We start from the raw sequence: 16,230 nt of genomic DNA, 5'->3' as shown, positions 1-16,230 counted from the left end.
TTGGTTCTGGGAAGAGTTTTCTCCCAATTTCTGCAGGGTATTTGCTTATTCCGTCAGAAAACTTCACACAACTCTGCGAGTCTCTGTAGCTCTGCTCAGGACACTCGCTTCTAGTCGTAAGAGGGTTTTCTCGGGTCTGGTTTCACTTACAATCTCGTGGGTGTTCTTCATGGGGCTGCTGCCCTTCCACCAGGTAATCGTGGGCGCTGGACGTGCCCCAATGACAACGCAACTCAGTTGATAAGAATTGCCCGCCGACAGTGGGCGATTCTCGCCCTGCAGCTTAACAATCAAAGGACGCACTGAAAGGAAACACAGAGAGAGAGAGAGAGGAGTTACTCGGGGGATTTAGAGAGGAGATTGGAAGGGGACTGCCGGGGCACACTCACAGTTCATGTCGAGTACGACGCTGCTGATAATTGGCGTTGTCAAATTATTGTTCTCCGCCCGACACGTAAGCTGCATGTGAAGATTCCGGCGCTCCAGGCGTGCCAGCGATAGGACATTGCCCACCCTGCGCTCCGAGAGGGCGTGGCCGACGCTGGCGTTCTTGTAGATGGTATTCCCATGCAGCCAGGTAACCCTCGGCTGTGGGCGACCTGTGGGGGGAAGGATGAGCGAACAAGCGAAAGAATTATCGAGTGTGTGTTGTGGTGAGATGGTTAAGGGGCGGTGCAAGAGCTGGGTGGGTGGACTGTCTGTGTGTGTGGTGGCTGTGTGTGGGCTTGCCACTGATATGTTTGTTCTACGGCTCGGACTTGGCGAGTCCTTTGCCGCTCGTTGCTCTGCTGTTTGTTCAGCAACTGCTGCAAGAAGTGGTTGAGTGTGTGTGTGTGCTGCCTGTCTGTGTGCGTGTGGGTGGCACGTGTGTGTGTGTGTGTGTACAAGTGCCTTTCGCTGTTTCATTTGTTGTCTTGTTTGGCTTTTAGCAATTTTCAAGTGCTCTCAATGCAATTTGTGGGGCCATTGTGTCTGCCTCGCTCCACCTCTCTCTCCGTGTCTCGTTGTGTATCCATGTGGCATGCAGCAGACAGCTAGCCGTGTGGAAATTAAATAAAATGTGAAAATGTGAAAATCTTTTCGCCTGCAGCACACCGCACCGCGCTCAGACACAGACACAGACTCAGGCTCACTCACTCATCACTTTTAATTGTCAGACACAAGGAGCGCGTCACGGCGTCAACACTTTTCCGCACACACACAGAGAGCGAGGGAGAGAGACAGGGAGACAGCGGGACAGACGACGACACGTGGCTGATGCTTCAGTTTCAGCTTCAGCTTCAGCTGCTGCTGCTGCTGCTGAAAGGGGAACTTACCGCCGATGGCCACGCACGTAATGTTGATGGCGGATCCCTCGTTGTAGGGCCCCAGGGTGTGGTCCTTAATGGTCGCCCCCTTGCTGTCCAAAATGATGACGGATTCGGGCGGTACTGCAAAATAACAAGTGAAATTAGTCCGAATAGTCGCAGCATTTATCTCGCTCTTAAAGCGCAGTTACAGCTGCCCCAAGTGCCACAAATGTGTGTCGACATGTTGCACATAAGTTTTTAATTTCTCGTGCAGCAGCAGAGCAACGTTTGCCTCTCTGCCTGCCACTTGGCATTATTTTGACACTGCCGCTTGCCGGAGCGTTTAGCCCACTTGGCTCTAACCCGACTGATTATCCGCTCAGCCCCACACCCCTCTCCCCAGCCCACAGCTAGAGCAAGTTCTTGCCCCCGAGAAACTTTTCCAGGGGGGGAGCAACTTTTAATCTAATATCTTCCTTAAAGTTTCTTTTTTTTTCCACAAAGTTCTGTAAATCCTGCGTTGGTTTTACGCTTCACATGTCACAGCCACACACATGCCACTTGGACCAGTGTGTGTGTGTGTGTGTGTGGGGCATGTTGAACATGCTCAAGAAGTTGCTAAAAACACAGCCGCCACGCCCCCGACTCTCCCTCCGTTTACGCTTCATCTGGCAGCAGCAGCAGCAGCAGCAGCAGAAACTATTTACCAAACAATATTCGACCAGTCTGCCCTCTCCCACACCCTCTCTCTCCTCCTGTCTCTCCCTTTTGGCCATATATCTCGACGGCTAAACGCCTTTGGAAAACGCATATAAATTTTAATGGTAAATTGCAGGCCACAGCCAGCAGCCAGCGCCTCAGTGCACAGGTGGCAGGCGAGCAGGAGGAGGAGGGAGAGGCATTCCGAAAAACCCAAGGAATGAAATTGCAATTGGAGAAGGCTCCTTATAGAAAGGGATTATCCAAAAGGACGGGCAAGGAGAGTGGAAGCAGGCAATACCCTTCCATGCCAGGGGATTCGATTTTTAATTGGAAAGAAAAAAGTTACAAAAAATGTTTCTCGCTCCTTCCATGCCTCTAGAATTTCTTTCTGGTATCCACTCAAGTCCTATGCAGCTTTGCGCTTCCCTGGAAATTCCTGGAAGAGCAAAATTGCACTTGGCAGGCAGCGGAGTGTGCGGGGCTGTGGCTCATTCTCATATGTGTGGCATGGCCACAAAAAGGGATTAAAAAACAGCAAAGGTTTCAAGATTCTTTGCTCTCAACTTTCTTTTGCGCTCTTCTTTTTGCAACGAATCAATTTCTGCAGAGAAAAATTGGGAAAAATCCATTTAAATGGCAAAAAAAAGAGCAGCAGGGAATAGAGTAGGAAAAATTGAATTCAAAACTTGTTCCTGGCGCAGCTTTAACCCGCCCGAGAAGCTGCAACTTTTTGGGCCAAGTTTGCACTTTAAAAGCTGTTTGCAGAGAGCGTGGGGGATTGGGTTGGGCTTGCGGAAAACTTGGCAGCCCGAACATACAGTTGGCGTCTTTCTTCTGTAACTAATGTGTTTGTCCAAGGGCTGAGTGGTGGCTGCGGTTGGCTCCAAGGCACAAGCAGACGCAGCCACACAGAACCCAAACCCCAACAGGACACAGGATATGTCGCTGCACAAATTAGCTGCTCAATTATGCTGGAGGGAGGGGAGAGCACTCCATCAATATGTTTCTACTTACTTATGACTGTTAAATTCACTTTGGAGTTGCGCGTCGGACTCTTCTGGAAGTCCACGCGACACCGATACTCGCCCGTATCGTCCTCCGTTGTTGACTTGATGCTCAGCGTGCCGGCACGTCCTTCCACGTGAAAGGACAAGCGCTCCCGATACGTTTCGTCTGACCAGTGGGTGCCCTGGGCAAAGTTCGAGTCCCGCGTATCCACACTGTGGGAAAATGAAGGAAAATGGATGAAAAAACGAGCGTCAGAGAGGTTGATTTTAAATGGAATTTCCCCACAAATGAAAACAAGAGGAAAAGACAGGGCAGGGCGGGGCAGGCGGCACAGGCACGTTGAAAGTTGTTCTTCCCCGTCCGCCTTAATTGGGTTCTGCAATGAATTAATAAACCATGCCCACTGCCGCCCCTGCACCTGCCCCACATTGTTGTTTATTGTTTTTCGCTTGAATGTTCTCCGATTATTGATTTACTGTGCCCGTCGATATATTTCGGTGTAATGAGACTCGTTTTTGTTGGTCAATCGCTGGCCTTAAAGTTGGGATAAGCCATTTCTGGGGCTTCTCTGGGGTTTCCCGAGTTTTAAAAAAGTTTCTCTAGAGCCGCTTGGAGGGGTCTGCCAGCGCCCCGATTTAGGTCAACACTTGTCCAAGTGGCCGAGTTAATTGGCTCGCAGTCAATTATGCAGCAAATGCTGTAAAATTCTGCGTTTAAAACGCTGCAAAAGTTATTTTAATCGAGCAATTTGGGCTTGGAGTTGAGTTTTCCACACGAAAAATTGTGAATAAAACATTGAAAAGGTGGAGATGGAAATCTGTAAATAATTTTAACTTTTTCTCCTGTAAGAACTGCCACATAAATACGCTTTGCACTTGAGTAAATCTTAACTGCAGTTCCCTTCATATGTGTATCGGTGGCTGTGTCTTTTCCTCTCCTGGCAGTCCGTTACTCTCCAGGCAGTCTCTGCCTCTGCTGCCCGTCTCTAAGGTGGTTTTCTCTCCCTATTGCTGCCCTCTTCTGCTCGTTTTCTCTGACAGCTCTTCCAATTGCTAGAGTCTGTGTTTTATTGCTTTTCAATTTTGATTTGTTGGTGAACATATGGCGGAGATGGCTCTTGATTCCTATGCTTGAAGCTCGACTGGAAAGGAAGGGGAGAAAAGGGCAAAAGGGGCAGTGGCAGTGGCAGTGGCAGTGTTTCTTCCAGTGGCACATAATGAGCTTCTGTCCTGACGCTGTGGCAATAAAAAGTCAATGGCATTGACGGAATGGCAGCCAGAGCTGGAAAATTAAATTCTCAGCCCGAGGCAGGGGCCGAATGTGGCCGAAAAAGGAGTGGCCAGTGGATCAGAGCGGGACGATGGCTTTTGGCTGGAGTTTCTTTTATGATTAATTTACTTGCTGAGTGGTTTTTAATTACCAACAAGAGCTGCCAGCGGTCGTTGTGCAACGCTAATTACTGCGAGAGACTGCGAGGGGATTTTCGCTCTAGTCATTTGCCTTGGAAATGTTGTCCTTGAGCCCCTGACCGAAAGTTCAATTAGTTTTAGCCGCCGCCGCCGCCTGGCAATCAGCTAATCAACGCAACACACACACACACACACACATGCCCCTTGCTGCCATTGCCCCTTCCTTACTTCCTCCCTCCCTTCCTTGCTGGCGGACAAATCCAATTAAAGTTTCACGCCTTTGATGTGCTCTGTAACTGGAAATGGAAATGCCAATAGGAATGTGTGTGTATCGGTGTGCGGGGGGAGCCCCCCCTCCCCCCACCACGGATACTTTGCACAGTTAGCAGCCAGAACATAATGTCAGACATGAATAATTGAAAAAGTTTTTTGGTGCCATCAAATGTAACCTTGGAGCTATGTTCCCCACACTCCCCCCACACCCCCTTGGACGCTGCTCTCTCCAGTGCACAAACTGTGCCCCAAATTTGTGGGTGGCTCTGGCCCTGTATAATTTTCTAGTTATGCTAATTTCCATGCCAGACGGACACTGCAGGGGGGTGGGGAGTGCCTTAATTAGCAGACATTAAATCAAAAATCTAAATGAAAATGAAAAACGAAAAACGAAAAGCCTGACATGTGCAGGTCCCTCTGTGTGGTTTGTCTTTCTCCTTTAATGTTGGCATTTTCCGCCTCATCTGTCTGCTGGCTGTAGCTGTATCTGTGTATCTGTGTATCTGTGTATCTGCGTATCTGCTGTCTGCTCTCGTATCTCGCTCTGTTCATCTGTTTGTGTTTGTGTGTCTCTCTCTCTGTGTGTGTTTGTTTGTTTGCTTTGAGTGGCGAGCGGGTTGAGTGCGTCAAAAGTTGTCTGTGGTAATCAATTTTGTTTATTTATGAGCCACCACCCCGCCCCAGTCTGCCGCCGCCCCTGTCCATGTGTGTCTCTGTCGCTGACTCTGCATTGAAATGTTTTTGCGGTCAAAGGTTGGAGGGGAAGTCCACTCGCTGCCTGGCCTGCAGTTGACACAAAAGCTTTACCGATTGAACGGGCCCTGAAGGGCCCACTTGCGACACTCACCTGTAAATGGGCGTCTTCAGGCCCACCTTGTACCAGATAACCAATGCCACACGATCCTCGTAAATGGGCGGCGTCACGTTGCAGGGCAGTCGGCCGACGGTGCCCATTATGGACTCGGATAGAACGGGCGGACCTGCAAAGAAAACACAAAGACAAAGCAAGGAAACGTTGAGCAGAATGTTCAAGCAAGTGATGGAATGGAATGGCGACACAAAAGGCACGAGAAAAGGCGGAAAAGTGTATGAAGTGGAAGCGGAAGCGGAAGAAGTGGCGGCGGCATCGGCAGCGGCATCGGCGCTTAACAAATGATGTATAATTAGCTCAGGGCATTAGCACTTTGTTTTCCACGACAAAAAAAGAGAGCGAAGGGGGAGAAAAGGGCGCTGCGATCTGCAGCCCACTTTTGGGACCCACTAATAATGCCATAAATAACAGAGAGAAAGAAGAACCAGAAAGGACACCAGAGAGAGAGAGCGTACAGAGGCAGACGGAGCTAAAGATAAAAGTGACGTAATGGGCGCGAAGTCTTCATCGTCCTGCGTCCTGCGTCCTGCGTCTGCCTGCCGCCTGCTGTCCTGTCTTGGCCGCATCTTCACATTAAAGTGAAATTAGCGAGCAAATCCTTTTTCTATGCTAATTTCTTTTTGGCTTTCAAGGCGAGCGCGCGGATTGTTCTGGATTCGTTTTACTTTTTTCGCTTTTTGTTTTGCTTTCGCGTTTTCCTTCTCATTTTTGTTTGGGCCACGCTTTTGCGTCATTTTTTGTTTGAGCCATGTCCTTTGGCTTTGGCTTATTTTCCGAGTCTTTGCTCTCAACAATTTCCGTTGCTTTCGCTGGCCATGGCCAGGGCCCGGGCTATGGCTCTGGCTCTGGCTCTGGCATTTATTTGTGTTATTTTTGGCCTGCACTTAAAATTCGTTTGCCTTTTCATTATTTTCGAGCTGGGGCCCTCAAAAATATTACAATGCAAAAGAGATGGAGGCAGATAGAGGGAGATGGAGAGAGGGGCAGGAGATAAGGCGATAGAGGGAAAGAGAGGGAGGGATTGCTGTTTGAAGTTGACATTAATTTTGGGTTCCTCTGGCTGGGGAAGCTGCTGGGCTGGGGATGGATGTTTTTCTGTTGAGTGGGAGCGGACGGACATTGTTCAATGGAATGTTGTGCAGATACCCTATGGCAGGGCAGGACTATGATGATTGTAGAGCCAGCAAAAGACTATCTTTTGGCTCCACTAAGCACAAGGATACCAACCAGGAATGTCCTTCTATTTGATTCTTTCGTTTTATGCTAAATTTGTGCACTTTCTCGGCATAAAAATTGCAAAAATTAAAACTTTTTCCAAGGAAAGTCTCAAAAATAAATTTACACGGTATCCCCACCATCGGTAACCACTGATCACTGGCCCTAAAATTCCGATTTAATTTAAATTTTAAAAGATTTTTGCTCCAAGTCTTAATTTTGAGTCTTCGAAAACTTTTCGAACCCTTTTCTCGGGACAGTCCCGCGTCACAGAGTTCTGTTGGCCACCCGCTGTGTGGCGCTGTGTTTTGTATCTGTGTATCTGTAGCTGTGACTTATTCAAATTCAGCTTTCGACTAATTTGCATTTGGCGTGGGAGCGAGGAGCAGCAGAGGGGCACAAACACTGAGGAAAAACAGTTGAAAAGCAGTGGAAAAACAGAGTTATTAAAATCCATTGGCAGGCAGCCGCAGATGGCGGCAGACAGCCAGACGGCAGCAGTTCCTCAACTCAATAACATCGCTCATACGCAGCGGTGGCCCAGTCCATGGAGGGGGCGGGGGACTCTCCGCTTGCCCGTGGACTCTGCTAAGTCGTGAAGTTGCGCCGCAGTCGATCCCCGATAATGCAATGCATAATTTATAATGATAATAAATGGGTTTTGTGCCCCAGCACCCAGCTCCCTCCCTGTCCATCGATTTTGCATAATAGCAAGCCAAGTCAGGGGACTGCCACATCCACACGTAAGCCCAAAGAGTCGTTTAAAATGTCATGTTGTCTGTGCCGGAAATCGACCGGGGTAACCATTTTATCTGTGTGTGTGTGGGAGGGAGGGAGGGAGGGTGCTCTCTGGCTGCGACGGTGGCTCTGGGTCCTCGCTGTTTCGACTTTTCGCTCATTTCATATGCAAATATGTTCGATTTGCCATTAAGCGGAGAACAGTGGGGAGCACTACGCAGGACCAGGACCAGGACCAGGACCCACCGCAATAATAACAATGCCTTCAATGATGGAGAATGGAGAATGGAGCCCACACGCTCATTGCCACTCGGGATGGCAGCAGGGAGCTGTGAGCACCCTCAGAATATTTACATTATCCTTGCGTCTCGCTCTCGTTCAACGAAATGCCAACATTAGCAAAACATTTAATTATAGCAATTAGCTAATTAGAGATTTTCCCTCAGCAAAGGCCCAACACGTAAATTGTGCACCCCTCAGCCCTACACCCCCGCCCCCAAAAACAGCAAAAATCAATCGGAAAATGCCCCATTTTGTGGACCATTATCCCGTTTGCTGCATGATTTTACGCTGAGGCTGGCATTTATTTTCGTGTGGGTTGGGTGAAGGCTTTTGTATGCACATTTCTCTCTGTGTGTGTGTGTGTGTGAGTGTGTGGGCAGCTAATGGAAGGGGTAAAACAGCAGGGAATAAAGTTTCAAGGTAGCAGAATCGCAGCAGCTTTGCTCTGCAAACTAAACTAGGTTCAAAATGTAAATTAAATTTATGGATGGAAACCTCAAAGTAGCGCCAGCCTTCAATGTAGCAAAAAGGCAACAAAGAGCTTTCTTTTACTCCTTCTAAAACCAACTTTAAGCAGACCAACATCTGCACTAAAAGTCACTAAGGGAAGAGAGCATAAAATTGGATAATTTCCACCTTCCGCTGTAGCCATAAAAATGCCATTGACATTAATTGCCACAACACGGCGGACACAAGGAGTGCTGCCAGACACACACACACACACAGAAGTACAGGCCGCACACACACACGCACACAAGCACAAGTGCCACTCATTAGTGGAAGCAAAAAGTGCAGCCTGTCTTTGGCTGTCTTTGCGTGTCTGTCTGCTCTCCGCTGTGGCAAATTAATTGCACATAAAATTATAACCGAACGCACTTGAGGCGACAGTCTTCCACCTTGCCACAAGCACACACGCAGCAAACATTTGATGCCACACACACACACACACACACAGATGGCAGGCCAAGGGTCATAAAAACAGGCAACGGTAACTGCCGAGTGGCTCGGGCTAAGGAGCCAAGCGACGCCATTAATTAAAAGCAATGTGTTGATTCCTTATTCCATTTCTTATTCCTGCCACCCAGCACATACCCCGTCCTGCCCTGCCCTGCCCTGCCCAACAATTGGCATTTTGTTTTGACTTTTAGCGCATTTATTGCCAATTATTTGTATGGCAAAGACGCTGAGCTCTGTCGCTGCCTGGAAGGTGTGCGAATAAATGAACTCTGGAATCGATGCTGCGATGTTTGTGACACGCAATACATTCGATTTTGCGGGGTCCTTTAAGTGTTTCCTTGGAAGACTTTTATTAGTTTTTGCTTTGGGATGGAACACAGAAGCATTTTCGTCGAGTGTTGAGGAAAATGTGATTAATTATATGGTAAAAATAGCTCGAAATCCATGCCAGAATAAAGGCAATTCTTCCATAATATCAACCTCCTTTTATTCGACAATTTACAGCACTCCGCGCTCTGGCCAAATCACAAATCATCGAACCATAAATTCAATTATTAAAAATTATTTTTGCAAAGCAGCAAAAAGCTTACAAAAAACCAAACCAAACTCCGTTTTTTGTGTGTGACAAATGTCATGGAATATTTATCCGCGGTTTCCTTTGAGTCGCCCCAACACACAGTGCAACAGAGACAGGAGACAGGGATAGAGATAGAGATAGACAATGTCACTTGGGGATACAAAAAATATGCCAGCCCTGTGTGGCCATAAATTAAATTGCTTTAATTAATTTGCCCATTAAATGACATTAAATTCAATTTGTTGGAAGAGCAGCAGCGGGAGCGGCTCAGAATTGACCTCAAAGCGGAAATAAATAAGGGATTTATGATTATGGCGCGTAGGTTAGGTCACGGCACGTTTTAAAGTCAACTTTAAAGTGAAATCTAAAGCAAAGAAACGAAAGTCTGGGGAGAGGGAAGGCCTCTCCCTCTCGCTCTCTGGCACAAAATCTGGTAAAAATTATTATGCAAATTTGCTTTCATATTAGTGGCATTTGCTCTGGCAGGCAGCACTGCTACGCTGCGCTCCTCCCTCTGCTCCTCCTCCTCCTAGGATGGAAGAAAAAAAGAGAAGGAAATCTGCGAATGGAGACATGGCAGCCAGCGCCAGAACTTCACTTGACAACGGCAACATTTGCTGATTTGGCAAAAATATGCACACAGAGCCAGAGCACAGGATACGGCCAGAGTGCCAGAGAGAGAGAGAGAGAGAGAGAGAGAGAGAGAGAGAGAGAGAGAGAGAGAGAGAGAGAGAGAGAGAGAGAGGAGTAAGAGAAGTGCGGAGTGGAGAGTGGAAAGCCCAATGACATTGCCGGAAACTCCACAGCCAAGAAATTGGCAGCGAAATTTAAATAAAAATCTTGTCAATATTGGCAGCAGATGCAGGCACAAGGCAGGGCAGGGCAGGGCAGGGCAAGAGAACAGCAAAGGGCAGGGAGGAGTGTGTCCCCAGCCCCACCGAATATGAGTAACAAAAATGTTGTTTCGAATAAGTGCAAACATTTGCATAATTTGCTTAAAATCATTGCAATAAAATCAGCTGGAAATGAGTTCACGAAGCTGTGGTTGCCCCTTAGGAGCTGCACTTTTAGCTGATGATATTGATGGGTGCAAGAAGCATACGGGAAAGGGTTTGTTCTACTGCTTCGATGTAAGAATTCGTTGTTTAAATTAATACTGAAAGCCTGACACACTTGAATAGAGCGAGTCTGGAGTGAGTCTCCTTCGCTAATTGTTAATGGCAGCTGCGGGGGCAGAGAGCGACAGACTTCAAGGTGGCAGCGCATTAAAAACTGAAATCAAATAAAAATCAAATAAAAATTCAGCTAGGGAGAGGGTCCACAAAGTGCTGGGCTTTCAGTTACAATTAAATGAAATCTGGCAAGCGGCAGGGGGTCCGAGGCTCGAGCTCCGTCCGGCAACTATTCATGTGTAAAACATTCGAACAAAAGGCTCTGCCCCTCCTCCGCCTCCCCTGCTTCTAGGGGCGACAATTACTGGCCACGGTCAAGACGGTCTTCTGCTGCGCCCTCTCCCTCCATCGCTCTCCTTGCCTGTTTCGCAGTTCCCTTTTCCGTTTTATGGCCATTTGCTTTGTGTAATGCCAAGTGTTTTGGCCAGGCATAAAAGTAAAGGGCGGGCAGCACAGCGGCGACCGACCGGCAGGAGGAGCGTCACAGTTTTAATGTGCAATAAACTGTAACGATAATGATAATGCCTTGTAGATGGGGCATAGGCCTCGTGCTCCTCGTGCCACTGCTGCTGCTGCTACTGTTGCAACAGTCCAGTCAATCGCTGTGGCATAAGTTGACTTTAATGTGCGCCCAAGTGGCAATTATCGAAAGTGCTGCGCAGAGTCCACAACGAACTCCCAGTCCCAGGGAAATTGTAGCAAGAAATCGCTTTGTGGAATTTTATATTTAATTTAATTTTTGGCCAAGGCCCTTGGATTACCATTTGGCTAGGGCTTATAATTGGCAAGTCCTTGCGCTCTCCGAGTTGTAAATCGAGTTGTAATCGAGGCATAAAACAACCCTTTCAGCACACACACATTTACAGTTCCATTTCCACTCGTTTCATTACAGGGAAAACCCAACCATGAAGATTGAAATGAAGATGACGATGAGGAGACGATGATGTTCGTAAGTATTTTCCATTTTCCATTTTCCATCTTCCGTTCGTCCCCCCCGCCCCCTTTAACAACGAGTCACATAACGGATTCTCTTACATAAACCATCAATGGGGGACTGGGACTGCTGCTGTGCCCACATCCTGTTCTAGCCTGCCCTTTTTGGCCACATAAAAATGCAGTAAACTCCTGACTACCGACTGCCGACTGCCGAACTACCAACTGACAGACTACCAAAAACTTTCACTTCCCGTGCGGCAGGAAGAGCCTCTGCTCAAGGGGTACGGGGTGCGGGCTGCCAAAGATTCTTAACTGCCAAATTTTAGTGGCCATTGTGTGTGTGTCCCTGTGTCCCAGTGTGTGTGTGTGGTCTACCCTTTTCGCATTTACATGATGCCTTCGCCCAGTTCATAAGTATCTCAGAGATACAGTGGGCCAGGCCAGCCAGCTAGGGATAAACTCGCATTCTGTTTATATCTCTTGCATTTTTATGGGCCCAAAGGAAACACTTTGCAGACATCAGGTGGATACACACGCACGCACACACGTACACACACGTACACACACACATGCGAGTATCTTTAATGCACAAATCAAGTCACTCCGTGAACACTTTTTCTATAAACATTTTCATTTTATAGATACTTAAAACGGGGGCCTGCCTCCCGCCTGCCGCCTGCCGCCTCCCGCCTGCATGTGTGCCGTCGATTTTATGCGGGTCCTTGTCCGTTTTCTAGCTTCACCTGCCTTTACCTCTCCCCCGCTCCCCCGCTCTCCCTCGCCCTGTCTTTGAGCTCCCTTTTAGCCATGGCCATCCGCTTTTGGTGCCCATTATGCTGGGGCTCTTTGTGCCAGTCTGTGATTTTAGTCAGCGTTCGAGAATTGTTGCATAAGAAGCAGCCAAAAAGGGGTGAGCCACCACGTTGCGTGTGTGTGTGTGTAACTGTGTGTGTGTGTGTGCGTGTGGCATGCTCATTGAAGCCCTTTCACACGTTCTACGTGTCGCCTTTTTATCTGTAAATGGAATCCGGTTAATGCCTTGCTGACTCGACCAATGTTCCATGCACTGTCCCCGTCCCTGACTCTATCGCTATCTCCACTTTTATTTCCGTGCTAAATCTGCCCTGTAAACGCATGAATTTCAGCTGCCTGCTGGCCACCAAAAGCCACAGGAGAATTATATTATGAGAACAAAAGGAAAGGAACGAAGAAAAATGCCCTGGACTGGGTGTAACATTATGAAAAGAATATACAAATTACATGGAGAAATTAATTTGGTTTCCGCTTTCTTTGCTTATTTTTTGTAGCAGTCAAAGGAGAAGCAGCAGCGGCAAACGTATTTCCATTCTTAATTGCTGCACAAGGAATTTCCAAATGAAATTTTAATTTCAAAAGTATCTTATTTTATTTAATTCCTCATTTCATGGTCCCGCAACACCAAGTGCGGCACATTGGATACCCTGCAGTGCTGCTTAAATGCGACACTGAAGAGCCTCGAGTGCAGGGCATCCCTCAAGTCCAGAGCTAAGATTTTGCTTGATTTTTCTTGGGCTATAATTTGTTGTGCACTCAACAGTCTCTTTGCCTCTTTGCCAGTAAATATTCTCGCATTTTCCTTCGCCATTGATGTGCTTGGCTGCTGCTCTCCGCTGCTCACAAGCCCCGGTGCCGCGGGCCGTTGTTCCTCTCGCTCGCATGTGGATATATATTCCGTGATGGCATTAGAAATTAATGAAATCAATTCTGGCAAAAAACAATAGCTGCTTGGGCCATCCACAGATGCGTAGGCGTGGGCCCTGAAATTGGAATTGGAGCCCAAAAATGCTGCCAACCCAAAGGCGTTTTGTGCTGCGCGAGTGTGCAGAGATATTGATTGGATTTTGATTGATCATAGCCCGCTCCGAGTTATGATTCCCAGAACTTGGGGGCTACAAAACGATACCCTACGCGACATGCGGGCATGTGAAGCCTTTTAATTGGTACATTTTTGCAAGAGCTTCGCTGGAAAATCCAGTTCGAGGACTGGGTCTCGGCCTCTGGTCTGTGCCTTGAATAAAATATTGAAAAAAAAGAAAAACGAAAAAGGGTCGCCGACCGCATAAAATATGAAATGTCCGTTGGCCATTGAAAGGGGCAACGCATACTTTTCCATGCACACAAAAAACAATTTGCTTTGATTTATGCGCTCGTAAAAAACAAATAAAATTTACATGCTCTCTCCTCGGAGTCCGGGGCGACCGCTGTGCAAATGTGTATCCATCCTCGCACAACTCTCTTATGGCTGTATGTCGTGTGTGTATGATGTAGCCTGCCCGTAATATAATATTTTCCTAGCTAATATATTAAAACAAAATAAATACGAAGCCTGAAAGTGCGCACCAAGAGTCCTGCGCTGCAGCATAAAAAAGTTGATCCTTTCCCACTGCTGCTGCTGCTGCTGTTGTTGTTTGTTGCTGCTGCTCTTCGGGGTAAAACAAACACAAATACACACATCAGGAAAGGAACGTAATGTGTGCGTAATGTATGGCAAATATGTGCGGGGAGCACACACACACACACACACACTGAGACACACAACTGAAAGACCCCATAAATATTTCATCAAATATGTGTTGTGCCCCATTTATGATGTGTTTGTTACACTGTCCAACTCCAACAACAACGACTACGACCCATAAACATGCAAGAGAGACAGAGAGGAGAAAGGAGAGAGACTCCTCTGGCAGGAGCAGAGTTTTCATGATGATGCGCCTGCCGCCCGTGTTGGCATGCAGCAAATATGTACATTCATATGTATACATATTTACGTACATATTTATGCATTTTATTGCATGTTTTCCCACACCTCAGACCCACCCACGAATCGAAGTGCGTTTTATTGTGGTTTAAGTTCTACTTGCTAAACTCTAGGCTGCAGTCTGTCGGAGTTTGGTATCTGCGAAATTATTTCAATTGCATTTGCCATTTTGCAATAGTTTCCAATACTTTCAATGGTATTTCGTAGATACACAGCGCTTATGGAGATTGTTTTGCTCTAGTTTCAAGCTATATTTGAGCCTAACTTTAAATAAATTCTTGTAGCAAAAATTATGCCAGAAAAAAGGTAATATTTCGAATCACTTTCCGAAGATCTACCCATCCCTTTGCTCTCCCAACTTGCCCTGCAGTTAGTAGCAAATCATTTCCCCCACAAACAACTTTTCACATTGTCAATTGAAGCGCCTGAAACATGTGGCCGGGGCCCGAGCATATGGGCCTAATGCTTAATGCCGCAACTAGTTGTTGCCACACAATTCGATTGCAGGTTAGGGGCATTAGGCATTATTGGGGGAGGCAGGGACAGGGGCTGGGGGCTCAGTTAGGGTTTGGATCTGGTTACGACAGCAAACCGCAGAACCAAATTAGCCAGCAATCGATGGCCACTGAATGACGACGTGTTCGTGTTCGTGCCCGTGTGTGTGGATGCACTTGTGGATGAATGGCTGAGTGATGAATGTGTGCCTGGACCTACGTGAGCGGCGATTACATTACAGCCAGCCCCAGCCCCCCTCCATCCAAGCTGATGGCTAATGAAGTTGCGCGGAAGGATGATCGGCAGCTAATAAGCGAAGCGTTAACCGCGTTTTAGTAGCACGCGCGTGTCCTCGCCCAAGCAGTTTGCGGCCAAATGTTGTAATGTGAAACAGGCTCCGTGCCCCACGAATGGAAACTCAATTAAGCGCGGGCACAACGGCTGCCAGGTGACCACAAAGGCAGCAAACAGAAACAGAAACAGAAACGGGCAGAAATGCTTCCTACTTTGAAGGATTTTGGTGTGCAGATTCCCCCTCTGTGCCTGTGTCGGTGTGTCTGTGTGTGTGTGGAGGCTTTGGCGCACACTTCCTTCGCGTCATGCTCCAACGCGGCACAACAAATGAAACGCTCTGTCATGTGTCAGTGCAACTGTGGCAATGCCAGTGCCAGTGCCAGTGCCAGTGGCAGTCGCAGCAGCTCCGAACAATCAGTGGCTACATGAACGCTGACGTCCCACTCCGCAGCGCAGAGCAGCACCAGCGCCCCAGAGTCATTGTCATTAATTTAACAGAAGAGCGGGAGCAAGTCGGGCACTGCCGCTGCTCCAGGCCATAGCTTAGGAGCCTGCCTCCGGCGGGGACTGTGCCTCTGGCCATGAGAGTGCACAAAAAAAAAGAGCAACTTGTCTGCGGAGTGGCGGCGTGGCAGTAGCAGTCTCTCTGCCATGCCCTTTGATGCTCGTATTTCCACTGCCGAATTGGTCGATTCATTCCACTGTGCCATGGGCTGTGGGCCGTGGGCTCTGGGCTCTGGGCTCTGTGTTTGGGTTCTGCCTGGGCGCAGTGTCTAAATTAAATAATTCCCACAACTGTTACAATGTTTCTGTGTTTTTCTGCTGCAGACTATAATCCTCCCCGCACCTTACCCCCACCCCCACAGACCCTCTTGTGTTTTTTGTGTGGCATAACAGCAAACGAGAATGGAGAATGGAGAGGCTGGAGAGGATAGCCAAGCGGAGTCGCTCCTCTGCTGATAAATGAGTCCCTAATATGAGCGCTGTTAATAAAAGTGGCAAATTAAACGTCAACCTCTGTTGCGACTCGTTGCCATTTGTTGTTGTTGCAGGATGGGTGGCAGGGAGGGGCACAGCCGGATGGGACTTGGGTTTCCATTCTGTGGGACCCTCGACTGATTATTGCTGTTGGGTTTTTGTGCGCCTTTTTGGGTGTGTCCCATTAAGGGTATGCCAGGCACTGGGAAGGCAGAAAATAGCTCCCAGATTATTTAA

The 16,230-nt window shown here is 47.8% G+C and overlaps 1 protein-coding gene across 7 annotated transcripts in view; it reads right to left on the bottom strand.

Annotated features, from left to right (window-relative positions):
* The window catches only part of LOC117890622 (nephrin), a 61,923-nt gene that overhangs the window by 13,621 nt on the left and 32,072 nt on the right, over window positions 1-16,230 (bottom strand). For all 7 annotated transcript variants that reach the window (XM_034795564.1, XM_034795570.1, XM_034795566.1 and 4 more), the window contains 5 exons: window positions 5,529-5,661; window positions 3,006-3,211; window positions 1,317-1,430; window positions 390-599; window positions 151-302 (listed from right to left, as the gene is read on the bottom strand). In XM_034795564.1, coding sequence (XP_034651455.1) covers window positions 151-302; window positions 390-599; window positions 1,317-1,430; window positions 3,006-3,211; window positions 5,529-5,661 — 815 coding nt within the window. The remainder of the gene's footprint in view (window positions 1-150; window positions 303-389; window positions 600-1,316; window positions 1,431-3,005; window positions 3,212-5,528; window positions 5,662-16,230) is intronic.

The sequence above is a fragment of the Drosophila subobscura genome, chromosome E (genome assembly GCF_008121235.1).
Source record: "Drosophila subobscura isolate 14011-0131.10 chromosome E, UCBerk_Dsub_1.0, whole genome shotgun sequence".
NCBI lineage: Eukaryota > Metazoa > Arthropoda > Insecta > Diptera > Drosophilidae > Drosophila > Drosophila subobscura.
The sequence above is the reverse complement of the archived record's forward strand: the minus strand, read 5'-3'. Positions and strand labels throughout refer to the sequence as shown.